The 15,287-nt window shown below is 42.6% G+C and overlaps 1 protein-coding gene across 4 annotated transcripts in view; it reads right to left on the minus strand.

The window, feature by feature from the left end:
• The window catches only part of RASAL2 (RAS protein activator like 2), a 502,399-nt gene that overhangs the window by 151,787 nt on the left and 335,325 nt on the right, over window positions 1-15,287 (minus strand). For all 4 annotated transcript variants that reach the window (XM_033915463.1, XM_033915461.1, XM_033915464.1 and 1 more), the window contains exon 8: window positions 12,381-12,935. In XM_033915463.1, the coding sequence (XP_033771354.1) occupies window positions 12,381-12,935 (555 nt within the window). The remainder of the gene's footprint in view (window positions 1-12,380; window positions 12,936-15,287) is intronic.

Below are 15,287 nucleotides of genomic sequence, written 5' to 3' on the forward strand. Positions count from 1 at the left end.
GTGGATAATGAGCCATTTAAGAGCCTTAACAAGCGATAATTGGCACTCAGGCGTCCAAAAGATGTGGACATCACTTTGTAGACATGTTCATAATTTCATGGACACCCATTTGTAGAAAAGACTTGGGAGTTCTAATCTGGTTGACAAGTCGATGAAGCTGTCTGCGCAATGTGCGGTGCCGGCGAAAAGGGCAAACAGAATGCTAGGAATGATAAAGAAGGGGGATCATGAACAGATCGGAGAAGGTTATCATGCCACTGTACCGGGCCATGGTGCGCCCTCACCTGGAGTACTGCATCCAGCACTGGTCGCCATACATGAAGAAGGACATGGTACTACTCGAAAGTGTCCAGAGAAAAGCGACTAAGATGATTAAGGGGCTGGAGGAGTTGCGGCTTCTTCTCCCTTGAACAGAGGAGATTGAGAGGGGACATGATCGAAACATTCAAGGTACTGAAGGGAATAGGCTTAGTAGATAAGGACAGGTTGTTTACCCTCTCCAAGGTAGGGAGAACGAGAGGGCACTCTCTAAAATTGAAAGGGGATAGATTCCGTAGAAACTAAAAGAAGTTCTTCTTCACCCAGAGAGTGGTAGAAAACTGGAACGCTCTTTCAGAGTCTGTCATACGGGAAAACACCCTCAAGGGATTCAAAACAAAGTTAGACAAGTTCCTGCTGAACCGGAACTTGTGCAGGTAGGGCTAGTCTCAGTTAGGGCGCTGGTCTTTGATCAGAGGGCCGCCGCATGAGCGGACTTTGCTAGGTACAATGGACCACTGGTCTGACCCAGTAGCGGCAATTCTTATAGTCTTAGTTTGGGCTTCAAATAGATCTAAGTTCTATGGACGGAACTGTTTGGAAGTCCTTAATGTGATTTGCTAAATAGCTCTCTAGGTTTTTATTTTTGCTTTATTAAACTCAAAATACAGTGGTGCCTCGCATAACGGACGCCTCGCACAGCGAACGCTGCGCACAACGAACTTCAGGTCTTGCTTCCCACAACGAACTTCGTTTCACACAACGAAGTCGCCCGAGCTGCATCGCTTAACTGCCCTCTCTCCGCCTGGCTCCCTGTGCAGTGGCGCTACATATTTTAAACCCCCCTGCCGCCGCTGCTGCATATTTTTAAGCCTCTGCCGCCACCGCATATTTTTAAACCTCCCCCCGCCGCCACATATTTTTTTAAAAAAGCCACCACTGCTGCAATTTTAATCTCACCCGCTCACTCGTGGTGGTCTAGCAAATTTCCCAGCCAGAAGCTCAGAGATCAAGAGCAAGCCTTCTGTGCTACTGCCTGGGCCTGCGCTGATCTCTGAATGGCTGCAGTCAGCTCTCGCGGGACTCACAAGAACTAACTGCAGCCATTCGGAGATCGGCATGGGCCCACACAGGCGTGCAGAGGAATTGCTCCTGATCTCTGCGCTTCTGGCCTGTACGCCACTGGCTGGGAAAGATGGGAGGAATTAAAAAAGGTACTGGGGAGTATGTGGGGGGTGATTATAATACACAGCAAGGATCAACAAAACCCCTGTCTCCCCTCCCCTTCACATATATCCCCTCTATATCATGCTAACAGCTCTAACAAGATAAATTTATCTTTTTTTATGTCATCTTAGCATATTTTATGCTACAGAACGAATTATTTTTTTTAACATGTATTGTTATGGGAAAACGCGTTTCACATAACGAACTTTTCGCATAACAAACTTGCTCCTGGAACGAATTAAGTTCGTTGTGTGAGGCACCACTGTACATTTAAAAGGCACCACATAAACAGGGCACATCAAAACAAATATACTACATGCAAAACCTTCTATTTTTGTGGATAAACAGCAATGCTATTTGCTAATTAGAGGAAAAGATCCATTAACTGAAGCACAGCACATAAAAACACAGCTTTATGTTTCTTGCTAAAAAGCTACCATTTTTTCTGACTGAACAGTGCTCCAATCAGCTCATTCTTGAAAGCAAAGAAAGCACATGAAAAAATATATAGATTGCATGCATAACTTCATTTGCAAAAGGGTAAAAACAGATACAGACCTTAGCATGGCTTCTACTTCATTGCAAATGGAGGTGTGCAACTGCACAATACTGACCTCAATGTGAGATCATCAAGGTGCACCTGCAAGGAAAATGCCAATTAAAATATATGCTGGGATTTGAACCTGTGATCTCTGGAAGATGGGAAAAGGCTTTTACCACTTTGAGCCACAGAAGCTTCCACTAATATCTTTCTTCTTCACATCTGATATGATAGCTTAGGGATCTGCTAAGCTATGATCTTCTCAGGTATTTTCACTTTCACATGGCTAGGATCATGAAGCTCTCATGGTAAGAACCCCCACAACCAAAAGGAAGCAGCTGAAGGTCACCAGGTAAAAGCCCTGTGCTTATCTTCCAGAGGTCATGGGTTCAAATCCCAGCACATATTTCAATTGCGGCATTCTACCGTGGTGGAATCATTTATGTATAATTAGAAAATAGGAAGAAATAATAGCTTATAAACTAAACAATATTAATAATTTTACTAGTAAATGGGCCCCTTTGGATGAATACTGTAGGAATTTGGTTGGAAGTCCTTCATGACTTTTTATTCTCTGGGGTGGAAATTTGAAGCTTATGTTATTTTATGTTAATTGTTAAATTTTTGTATTATGTCTACATATAATGAATATTAGTATTATTTAGTGTTATTTTGATGTATTTTATTTGAAAAATAAAAAACATTCAAAAAAAAAATATATATATATATAATATAATTACTTTTCACGTTATGTCTTCTGGACATTCTTCTTTTTTGTTTAGTTTTTTAGTTCATTATACTGCATGGAGAACTCTTCATTTCTCAAATCAAAATCTATTGAGTGGTCCTTCTTTTAGGTAGTTATTTCTTGATGTACATAGAAACACTTCAGTTTCAGTTATGGCGCCTACACTTTGGAATTCTCTTCCTATTTATCTTCGTGAAGAAAAATCATTATTCATATTCAAAGCTCAATTGAAGGAATTCTAGTTTTCTCAAGCGTTTTGCTCATAGTTGTTTTCTTTGATATATTATGGTTTTTTCCCCTTTATTTTCCTTGTCCCTAATTTTCCTATGCAAATTTTATTGGAGTCTAATCTTACTGTTTTTTTGTTTAAGTATAACGAAGTTTGTTTTTATATATTGTTTTTCCTTTCCCCAATTTATATTCATTGTAAACCACTTAAGGCTCCTTTTATCAAGCTGCGCTAGCGGTTTGTGTGTAATAGCGCACGTTAAACCGCCGGCCACACTAGCCACTAACGCCTGCCTTGAGCAGGCGGTAGTTTTTTGGCCAGCGCGGGGGTTAGTGTGTGATTAAAAGTTGCACGTGCTAACCCCGCTAGCGCAGCTTGATAAAAGGAGCCCTTAGATTTTAACCTTGGTTTTATATTTGCGGTATATTAAATAAACTGAACTTGAACTTTTTGGGACATTTTTTGGCCCAAAAATCTTGGTTTATATTTGAGAATATAAGGTAAAAGGATTTGCAGCTAGCAATACATTTAGATTTAATCTCAAAACTATTAATGGTCAATTTCCATACCAAATCCGCAATAGTGAAGCTATACCAGGAGTATTTATCATATGCTTTGTGTATACTTGGAAAAGATTACTGGTCTCCGAGATTTCTTCCCCAGTATTAGTTCTCTGAGATTTAATAACTTCCCAGTATTAGCTCTAAGCTAAAATGCTATCAATGGAGGTTCTTGAAAAAGATGAAAAACTGAAAGCACATGCTAAAATTTATACTGTATGTTTACTACAGAGGAAATCACCAAGGTATATGGCTTTACAGAAGTTAATCTAGAAGTAAGCTTTCACTGATAATTTAATAAATATTCCCAATGAGCATATCTAACTCTCTTGTAAACTCAAAGTACTACTGTCCTGGGAAAATCTCTCTGAAAAAAAAAAACAGCAATCCAACAATTCCCTTATCCTCAAATTTATGAATAGAAAAGCATGAATATCACCAATGGAGAAACTAATTGGCAGGCTGGCTATTAACATAAGGATAAAAGCTATGAAAACATACATAATTATCTTATCGACCTCTTTGCAAAATAAAGTAATATAAAAAGTTTCTGGATTTTTAGTAATATGAATACCCCAAATGTCAATTATTTGCAGTTTATAGTAAATTGCAGATTATTGTTCTTAGCACATTAACAAACTGGTGTAATGTTATGCATACCCATCTAATAAAAAAAGTAAAAAATATCTTTACACTAAATATTAGACCCTTGGGATTTTAATGATGAGCCAAAATGGATGAGACTAATATGATAATGGCTCTCCAGTGTTCTCCCCAGGGCCTTTTAGCTGGGCGCTGCACCCGGATAATTTAGATGACCGCCTGGCTGTCATGTATCGCAAATCCTGCCGCTGCTCAACATTAAAAAAACACCTCTGACCAGCTTGGAGATGCGAACTCATGCTTCGGGGCTCTAAGGTGTGCGTGCCGGCTTCCCTTCTCTTCCCTCCAAAACTGGAAGTTACTTCCCGGAGGGGGGGGGGGAAGAGATTATCTCCAGAGTCCACTTCAAATGTGCCTGCCTCACTTTCAAGATCCTACATGGTATCCTCTCTCCCTTCATTCCTCTTTCTTGGAACTCCTCTAAACCCAATTCCGCCAGATCCACCCAAAACCTGAAACTTTCCTTTCCCTCTCTAAAAGGCGTTTCACTTGTAGGAAAACTAGGTTCTTCCCTCCCTTTCAGACTCACTCAGCTCTGGAACAACCTTACCTTGCCTCTTAGGAATCTGAGCTCCCTCCAACTCTTCCGTAAACATCTGAAAACCTGGTTATTCTCAAAAATGTAACTCCTCAAACAGGGCCCTTCAAAGACCCTCTAACATGATATTGAGATTCTCGAAAGGGATCAGGGCTCCTTTGAAGAATCTAATAATGTCTTGGTGAGCAGCCAGGAAGACCCACTTCTCTTGGCTAAAGCAAGTCAGGCCTGCCATTTGCACCTTAAGGGATGCTACTACCAATCCCTTGTTCAGTCCTTCTTGAAGGAAGACTAGTACTGATAATATTGGGGGTTTGTTGGGCTCCAGATTGCACCTGTGCTGAAAAAAAATCCCTTGCCTTGGCATATGCTGAAAGAGAGGATGATTTCTTGGCCTTCAGTAGGATGGTAATGACCACTTCTGAATATCCTTTCTGGGCAAGCACCACACGCAAGCACCCCTCTTTTATGACACCTGTACACCGCTTAGAATTATGATAAGCCAGGGATGGGCAACAAGGGCCGGAATCCAGTCAGGTTTTAGGATTTCTCCAATAAATATGCATGAAATCCATTTGCATATAATGGAAGGAAGTGCATGCAAATAGATTTCATGCATATTCATTGGGGAAATCCTAAAAACCTGACTGGATTCCAGCCCTCGTTGCCCACCCCTGTGATAAGCAGTAGAACAAATTTTTAAATGAACTTGTTAACTTGGATCACCTCACGCTTAGACTACTGCAACGTACTTATCTCAGGCCTCCCGCGCATCCGTCTCTCACCTCTTCAACCCTTTCAAAATGCTGCTGCACGACTCAAATTATGTGAGAGCCGCTATTCTCACGTTACTTCATTGGCTCCCCATCCATTTCCGAATACAGTTCAAATTCCTCTTACTGACTTACAAGTGCATTCGATTTGAAGCCCTCTTCATTTATCTCCCCCTATGCTCTTCCCCGTGAACTCTGTTCATCGGGCAAGTCCCTCTTATCTGTATCCTTCTTTTCTACTGCTAACTCCAGACTCCATTCCTTCTTTCTTGCCGCACCGTATGTCTGGAACAGTCTGCCTGAATCAATATGTCATGCCCCATTCCTAGCAGTATTCAAATCCAAGCAAAAAGCCCACTTTTTTTTTAACTGCTTTCAACTCTTAATTCCCACTTACTGCTGTCAGATACCTATACCCACTGTATCATCTCCTCTACCATAATCTCTCCAACCCTGAGGTGTCCTGTCTGTCAAATTAGATTGTTAGCTCTTCTGAGTAGGGACTGTTTATTGTATGTTAAATGTACAGCGCTATAGAAATGATATATAGTAGTAGTACAGAAGAAGCAATATGAGGATTCTTAGAGATGTGCACCAAGGGTTGCTCTTCAGCGGACCTAAATTGCATATTTTGGCCATGCACATACACCAGCCAGAGCACATTAATGAACCTTGGGGTAAAGGCCTTAGTAGGCAACTCTCCTTCCCCTTTAGAAGGGAAGACACACTTCTTCTTTGGCTGCACCAGCTCGGTGCGCCATGCCACTATTCCAGGGCTCCTGGGGAAATTCTTGCTCCCTTAATAGGCTCAAAAGTTGTGTGCCATGTCCCAGAGGCTGTGTGGGAGCTAAACTTGAAGTTCCCACTTCCCTGCTTCGCTGGACATGGAATGTGATGCAAGGGCATTCTTACGCTGCCCATCCTTTGCAAGCAAGGCACTATATAGGGTTATTAGAGTCAGAAGACTCCTTCCCTGGCACTTTGGAAGCAAAATGAGGTGTTTTGGTGATGTTTGAGAACGTAAAAAAAAAAACATTGGGAAAATCCAAGATGGCCATTGCTGGTGAATTTCAGTGCTAAAAAAACAGTTTAAATCACCTCAAGGCTGACCAAAAACCTCAAAAAACTGGATTTTAGGAGAGGCCCTAACTGCAGAAACAGTTAAAAACTGCTTTTGAAGACCCACACTCCACCCAATCTTTCCTATTGGCTGTCACATCATTACTCACAGACCATGGGCTGGGGAAATGGTGCTTCTGCTGCCTGCTTCAGCTTCTCTTAAGTGTAGTTATACTAAGTGAGGCCCCTTGCCTTCAGCCACTTCACTGGAATCTTTGGGCTGCCGGTCAAATCTCCATGGACCAACCTTCTACCCCCCCTAGTCCCTCTACACCTCCCCCCAGACCCCTCCATGCCCAACTTTTCTCCTTTTATCATCCCTCTCCAGCACCATACCACATCTCTACCTCCATTTCCTCCACCACTATGTCCAACATTCCTCCCTCTTGCATACCTTTCAATATGTCCCACTGTCTCCTCTCCACCTTCATATCCACCATTTCTCCCTCTCATCTTTCTCTTCCCCATGCATCTGTATCTCAGTCCTCTCCCTCCCTATGCCCAAAAATTTTCTTTTTTCTTCCATTCCCCATGTTCACTATCTCTCTTTCCCTTTCACTCACACACTCATGCCCAAAAAGTCTCCCTTTCTATCCCCCACCTCAGCATCTCTTTCTCTCCCTCCTATGTCCCAGGTTTGTGCCCCCTTCCCCTCTCCTTTCTCTGTCCCAAGTTCATTCCTTCTCCCTTCCTTGTGTCCAAATGAGCTCCCTCCCTCCCTTCTGTGTCTCAAATTTGTGCCCCCTCCTCTTTCCAGCTGTTGTCTTAAGTTTGTGCTCCCTCCTTTATCCCAAGTTCATGCCCCCCTCTCTCTTCCTTCCTTGGGGTCCAAAATGTGCGCACTCATTTGCTCGTTCGCTCCCTCCTTTCTGTGGCCTAATTACCTTGGTGCCCCCCTCCCACAAGACTGTACTGGAGCCGTCCAGGTCGGCCGCCTTCTTCCTGCCTTCCAGCCGCACTTCTTCACAGGACTCTGCACGCTGCTGACCCAGAAACCTTCGCTCTAACATCTGCTCTTACGTCAAAGGAAGGCTTCTAGGTCAGCTAGGGGTGGTGTGCTGGGAGTTCTGCATGCTGCTTTGTGGAGGGGCGAGTGCAGATGGTGGGCAGGAAAAGGAGGCGCACTAAGGTATTTAAGCCCCCTCGAGGTTACTCCAACCCCGTAGGATCCCCACAATACCAGGAGGGAACCCCGTGGGTTCCGCGGGATTCCCATCTCTGATCCCATGCATCTCTCTATTGCATATGTCTAGAAATAGTATGAAAATGATAAGCAGTAATACCTAGTAAATTTTCAGCTAAGATTCTTGAAGGAGAAATCATGTCTTGCCTGATAGTTTTCTTTCCTTTAGTGAGCTACAATGATCTGGATGAATGGGTGTTAATCCCTTCCTACTAGAAAGTGGAGGTAGAGAAAAATTGAATCCCTATCAGTGATATTACCTATATAAGTTAGGGTGTTCCCTGGTATGCATCTGCCCAAGAACCAGAAGGTCTCTTTTTGTAACACTTCATTGGTTAAAAGATGTAGTGAAAGAAGGCTATTAGAACCAACAAAAAATTATTCAACGAATGGGAAAAGGATCCGGATGAAGAAAATAAAAAAGCTGGAGAAAATAGCCCGAATAGGCCTTGACGACGAAAACAACAATCCAACTGTAGGAGTCATGAGGAAAATGATGTCAATCATTTAGCAGTGGATAATCCAAAACTTGCTTTATTAATAAAAAGCACAATAGGTCGACCTGTTTTTTAGGTCATCCAAGTGCCAACTTGGGCGGGTTTTTACACATGTTTAAGTTTCAATTATGAGCCCCTCAGTCTTTTAAAATTTACCTCTTGTGAGTTTTTGATATTCTTCAATATCAGCCACTTAATCTAGGTAAGAAAAATAAAATCAGACTTTTATTTCTATTCACATTGATCAGACAGCAGAAAACAAATTTTTGATACCCTATTTACTGCTGGTTTCCAAGTTTTATTAAAAATTTGATTAAACGCTTATATAATTTCTAAGCAATTTACATTAAAAAAATTAAAATAGTAGTGATGATTTGGAAGGAGGAAGATATATAGCTCGATTATCTTTGGTCAGGCTATTTTTTTCCCCCACAAATTGAGCCTTTGCACATGTGAGGAAATGTATTCTCTTCTAATATTTTTCTACTCCCTCAACTGAACCCGAAGATATTTTATTAATTTATTTTTACCCTTTTAAGGCATATAGTACTTCTTGAATTGCATTCAGTATCAGACTTCACTGAGATATATAAAAATCTGATTAAAAAATTAATGAGCCTATTTCTTAAAAAAAAAAAAAAAAAAAAAATGAGACTATTGTTTTTACCAGGCAGCCGGGGAAGGAGAGAGAAAGAACCCTTTATTGGGGAAAAAAACCAACAACCCCAAAACAGGGTCTCTTTTCTTCTCACCCTTCACCGTCCCCACCGATCGATTTGGCACATCAGGCCCTAACGGGGAGTGCCCTTGCGGGCCGGCGAGTCCGGTGTTCAGGCAAAGCGGTTCCTCCCTCGTTGTGCAGGTCTTTTCGAGTAAAGAGGATTGCGTGAGGCTAGGTCACGGCCCCCGTAGTCCGTCTGCGGTGAAGCGAGGCCGAGAAGTTCCAGCAGGTCGGGCTCTCCGGCACCAACAAAGCCAGGTGAGCCCGCAGGCAGGTGTATGCTCTCAAGGTCCCCCCCCCCCACGCGCCACGAGACGGAAAGGGTCCGGCTTTAACGAATGACCCTCCCTATCTTCTCTCGCGCGTCTCTCGGGCCTGTCGAAAAAAAGCGCATCCCTCTGGCTCCCGGGGGCGTCCCCCACCCCGGGATCAGCTCCGTCTCTCTCTCTCTCTTTCCTCCCCAACGAAGAAGAGAGCGAGAGTTCCCATCACCCCTTTGTTGCTAGCTGCGCCGAGGCCCTTCTTCCCTTCTGCCGCGGTGCGGAGGAGGTCGGGCCACCGCTGCCGCTGCTGTCCTGCGCGTGGGGGGGGGGGGAATCACTGTCCGCTGCCTCCTCCCCTGAGGTTGCGGAGGGTCGCTCACCTTTCCCCGTGTCCCGTCTGTCCGGTCCACAGCGGCCCCGCCGAGCGCGGCTACCTGGTTGATCCTGCCAGTAGCATATGCTTGTCTCAAAGATTAAGCCATGCACGTGTAAGTACACACGGCCGGTACAGTGAAACTGCGAATGGCTCATTAAATCAGTTATTGTTCCTTTGATCGCTCCATCCGTTACTTGAATAACTGTGGTAATTCTAGAGCTAATACATGCCGAAGAGCGCTGATCTCCCGGGATGCGTGCATTTATCAGACTAAAACCAATCCGGGCTCGCCCGGCCGCTTTGGTGACTCTAGATAACCTCGGGCCGATCGCACGTCCCCCGTGACGGCGACGATACATTCGGATGTCTGCCCTATCAACTTTTGATGGTACTTTCTGCGCCTACCATGGTGACCACGGGTAACGGGGAATCAGGGTTCGATTCCGGAGAGGGAGCCTGAGAAACGGCTACCACATCCAAGGAAGGCAGCAGGCGCGCAAATTACCCACTCCCGACTCGGGGAGGTAGTGACGAAAAATAACAATACAGGACTCTTTCGAGGCCCTGTAATTGGAATGAGTAAACTTTAAATCCTTTAACGAGGATCCATTGGAGGACAAGTCTGGTGCTAGCAGCTGCGGTAATTCCAGCTCCAATAGCGTATATTAAAGTTGCTGCAGTTAAAAAGCTCGTAGTTGGATCTTGGGATCGAGCTGGCGGTCCGCCGCGAGGCAAGCTACCGCCTGTCCCAGTCCCTGCCTCTCGGCGCTTCCTCGATGCTCTTGACTGAGTGTCCCGGGGGTCCGAAGTGTTTACTTTGAAAAATTAGAGTGTTCAAAGCAAGCCGGTCGCCTGAATACTTCAGCTAGGAATAATGGAATAGGACTCCGGTTTATATTTTGTTTGTTTTCGGAACTGGGGCCATGATTAAGAGGGACGGCCGGGGGCATTGTGCTGAAAAATGCCCACATGGAGTTCTGCTTTTTCAGACTTAATCATCATTCTAATCAAAAATCTCTTCTGAAATTTAACAATGTCACTTTTCTACAATGGTTTTAAGTGCTGCCATCATGGAGTATATTGTCACCACGGAGATCAGAAGGCTGGTTATAGTAAGTGAGTCTCTGTGGACATTAATAGGAAAATTTCTGTACACTTATTTGAAAACATTCTAGACAGTAGACTGTTTGTTTTCTTTGCTGTTGTCTCTTGGACTAGCACTATGCATAAAGGTAAGTCTACATAAATTCACTATATAAATACATCTCATTGGAGAATTCACAGTACACTAATTTATCCAATTCATTTGAGAAGTTGTAAATATTTTATTATTACAGAAAAGGCCTTTCAACACTCAACATACCCTATCTCCAAAACTCTTATGCTGCTAGAGGAAAGAGACAGCCTCTACTATTAGGTAAAGAGGGGGAAAAAAGCATAAATATTGGTACAAAGGATGGGTTTTAGACTAGGGAGGGAAAAAGCAAGGGAATGCTCAGTTTTTCTTTAAAAAGGGAAAAGAAAAATCAATGAGAAATATTTTACAATATTAACTCAAGAAAAAGTCAAATTCTCCCTGCATTCATTGAAAGTGCAGAAATTTTTGAGCTCTACATGTGCTAAGCAGTTTCATAAGAGGTCAGTTCAGCTGTGTTTTCCTACACTGCACCACTGGCAAACAGTTTGTTTTTGCCTAGCAGTTTCCTCCTACTCCTTTGGGTTTCCTACTCAATCAGAACTAGCCTCTACTGGGTCTCTGGTGCCATTAACTTTTATTTGTAATTACCTGGGTATTTCTTGCCCATCCCCCCCCCCACTTATTAGCAACTACGACCATTCTGTCTAGCCAAGTATTTTCATGACAATAATATTTTAGACAGGGCAACAGACCTCCTGATGTGGTACATGTGTACCATCAATTTGACCATCAGATATCACTACTGTACAAAGACTTCTGTCAAAGCGCTGTAAAAAAAAGGCTGCTTCCCCAGCATTCCTGGTTAGGCAAAACACTCATGTCAAGCTGGTTACTAATGAACTTCCACTGATCAATTCAGAAGTAACTAGCAATAAAATATACCATATTATCTCGTATATAATGCAGACTTATTTTTCATCCAAAGAAATGTCAAACTCTGGGTGCGTATTATACATAGGTATACACACCATGATAACCGGGCTCGGTCAGAAGGTGTTGAATTACCTATGGTATTACTTTAACGCTTGTAATTTATAGAATATAATGTCTAGAACTCAAATCTAATACTTACAGGTAGTTCAATGTGTTCCAAATTTAAATTCCCTATCTAGTAATCGTAGCACTTGTCAATGATTTAACATATATAGCTTATGCTGTGTCGCATTATACATAGGTATACAGTTTTTTGTATTACGTTATTTTTAAAAAGTCGGTGTGAGTATTATACACAGCAGCACATACATGAAATAATACGGTATATCTTTTTTGAAAATTTGCTGCATTAAGCAGCTTTAGTTTATTTCCTCTACTGTTAAAAATGTTACAGTATACCAAATTATACAATGTCACCTATCATTTATGAGAAAAACTCAGAAAAATTGGAAAAATCTCTCATTGCTGCTATAAATTTATTTATACGTTTTAAAGTGATATTTGACCAGCTACAGTAAATATTTGGCACAAGAGCAGTGTTTACTTGGCTTACCTTAGCTCTGCCAGTACTCTGGAGGATGTGCACCAATGCACAAGCCATCTCTTCCTTGTTTCGAACGCTGATTACAGGCTCAAGCACAGAGCATAGCATGGTGTAGTTGTTAGTAATGAACTCTGCAAACTCCTTGTATTGTTCCATGGGCAGGATCGTGATTGTCTGGTAGCGGGATTTGATGCGAATGCAGGGTCCTCCAGTTTTTCCTTTACTGGGCGTAGGTGTGCTAACTGGATACCATTTCTCTACAAATTGCCGACCAGTCACACTAGCCATGGGAATATTTACCAGGCCCACATAGTTATTTTTGTCTTTCTTCTTCTTCTTTTCCACATCTTTGTAAATGTGAATTGTAATGCTGTGAAGGGAAGGTAAGCCATAGAACTCGAAATGTTCACCCCAGAAGATATTGTCTGCTTTTGTCTTGCTGGTGGTTCGGGCAAACAATGTATCATCAAGGCAGAGTTCACAAAAGTACTTCTTTTTAGGGGCTAGATCCTTGGCTTCGATGATCCAGAGTCTCAATACATTCTCAGCTCGGCGACAGTTATCCTTATGCAGAACAGGGAAAAATCAGATTTGCCTCCTGATTTGTGGTTATTTGTATTCATACTTTATGAACATTTACGTTATGCTAGTTCCTTATGTGAACTCAATGTTCTTGTAGAATGCTGTGATAAGTACAGCCTACATTTCAAGTTTCAAGTTTATTGTAGTATTGATTTAAACGCAATATCAAGTATTTTCAATGCGTATAACAATAATAAAAATTTGGGGGAACAAATAAAATCATTTGAGACAATAAACATACAAACCTATCCATAGTTAATTAAAGATATATAAGGAATATCAGGAAAAACTACATTTGTTTTAAAAGAAAAGAAAAAAACATTTAGGAAAGAAACAACATCAGGAAGGGTATTAAAATTTTTTTTAATGAAATTTGGTTTGGAAAAAATGTTTAAAAAAAGGCTTAATCTAGAAGTAAATAGGAAAATCAAAAAAGATTATCTGATCTAAGATTCATATGCATCTTTATAAAGATAGCTTTTTAGGAATCTGAACTTAACAATCCTAAGGTAAAATGAGTTATATGAACTAATAAAAGTCCTTAAATTAGAACTTCTGCCTATCCTGCTCATGTCTTGTCCTTAGAGTTTACCTTATACTCAGGATACAAAAGCATCAATGGGAGCTATGTCAGAAGTAGGGTTTAAGGCATTTAGGGCTAGATGCACAAAACACAGTCATTAAAACCATGTGAGTCGTTGTTGGCTGATAGATGTTCTAACAAGTTTCCAAGCAAATGATTTGTACGGAGGTTCACCTTAATCCCGTCCGATCACTTGCTCTGAGAGCAACTTCAACACATGTGTAGAGCCAGTTTGGGGAAGCCCAAACAGCTGAGTGGCAGGGGAAGCCCCAAAGCAGTCTCTTGCCACTCAGCTGTTGGAGCTTTTTAAACTTTTTTTTTTTTTTTAAATGGTACAGATGTTGTGCGTGTTACACACATACAATATCTGCCCCTAGCCCTTCTTGATGGCCCCCTCCCACGCCAGCCAAAATTGGTAGGAGGGATGCACATTGTGAAACTCCCCCACCCCCGACACACACTGTCCCCTCCCCTGCCTACAAAAAAATTGACAAGAGGGATGCCCACCAAACCTCCCCCCTTCGGTACCTCTAAATTAATTAACAGCAGGAGGGATGCCCAGTCCCTCCTGCTCCTCAGGCCTGCCACTAAAAAAATGGCAGGCCTTCCCCTTCCCGATGCATCTTGAGATGCACGGGGAGGGGCCTTAGGCATCTGGGCCAATCAGGGCCTTAGGTCCCTCCCTGTGCATCCCGGGATACACTGGGAAGGGGAAGGCCCGCTATTTTGCAGTGGCGGGCTTGAAGAGCAGGAGGGACTGGGCATCCCTCCTGCTGTTAACTAATTTACAGGTAAGGAGGGGTATTTGGTGTGGTATGGGGGGTGTTCGGGGGGCATCCCTCCTACCAATTTATTTTTTGTAGGAAGGGGAGCAGGGAGGGATCAGATTGGGGGTCCAGTGTAGGGGGAGTTTCACAGTGGACATCCCTCCTGCTGATTTTGGCAGGTGCAGGAGGGTTATTGTGGTTTCGGGGGGGGAGTTCATCGGGGGGGGGGGGGGGCATCAAGGCATTTTTTTTAGGGAAAGATATTATAAGCGTGTTACACACACATAAAACATCTGTGCCCATAGAAAAAAATGGAAAAACAGTCAGGCTGACCCGATTCTGGCATACAAGTTTAGAGCATTGATCTGATGCCTGGTTTTAATATTAATGGCCTCATTTGCATGCCAGGATCAGAGAATGTAGGACTACACCGAAAACCACGCAGTGAGCCTGTTTAGACAATCGGGTCAGCAAATACTATTGGTTAATAAACCAGTCAAAGCTGTTCAGTGATGATCGTTAGAGGATTGGAAGCTTTAGTGCATCTAGCCCTTAGTCAATTCAGCTATCTCCCTTTCTCTTCAGCATCAAACAAAGAATTAGGAAGGAAAAGGGAATGCTGATTGAATTTAGATGCTAGCAACAGAGGGTTCAGTAACAGTGGATGGGAGAATTAGAAAGGACTAAAAAAGGCTTTAGAATCAATGAGCCCACAGAACCAGCTGAAGAAAATATTCAAACCAAATACAGATTACACTTCTCCCTCCGTATTCGCGGTGGATGCGTTCCGGCTATAGCCGCGAATATGGAAAAACCGCAAATAATTATGGTATATGTTATTCATGATTTTTTGTAAAAGACAGTGTTTTTGTTATTAAAACTGCGAATAACATATACAATAGTTTTTGGAAAAGACTACTACAATGCGCTTGACCTGCCGTCTATTGTTCCTGCTAGACCGTGTTGATCCTGCGTGCATTCCAG

The sequence above is a fragment of the Geotrypetes seraphini genome, chromosome 12 (genome assembly GCF_902459505.1).
Source record: "Geotrypetes seraphini chromosome 12, aGeoSer1.1, whole genome shotgun sequence".
NCBI lineage: Eukaryota > Metazoa > Chordata > Amphibia > Gymnophiona > Dermophiidae > Geotrypetes > Geotrypetes seraphini.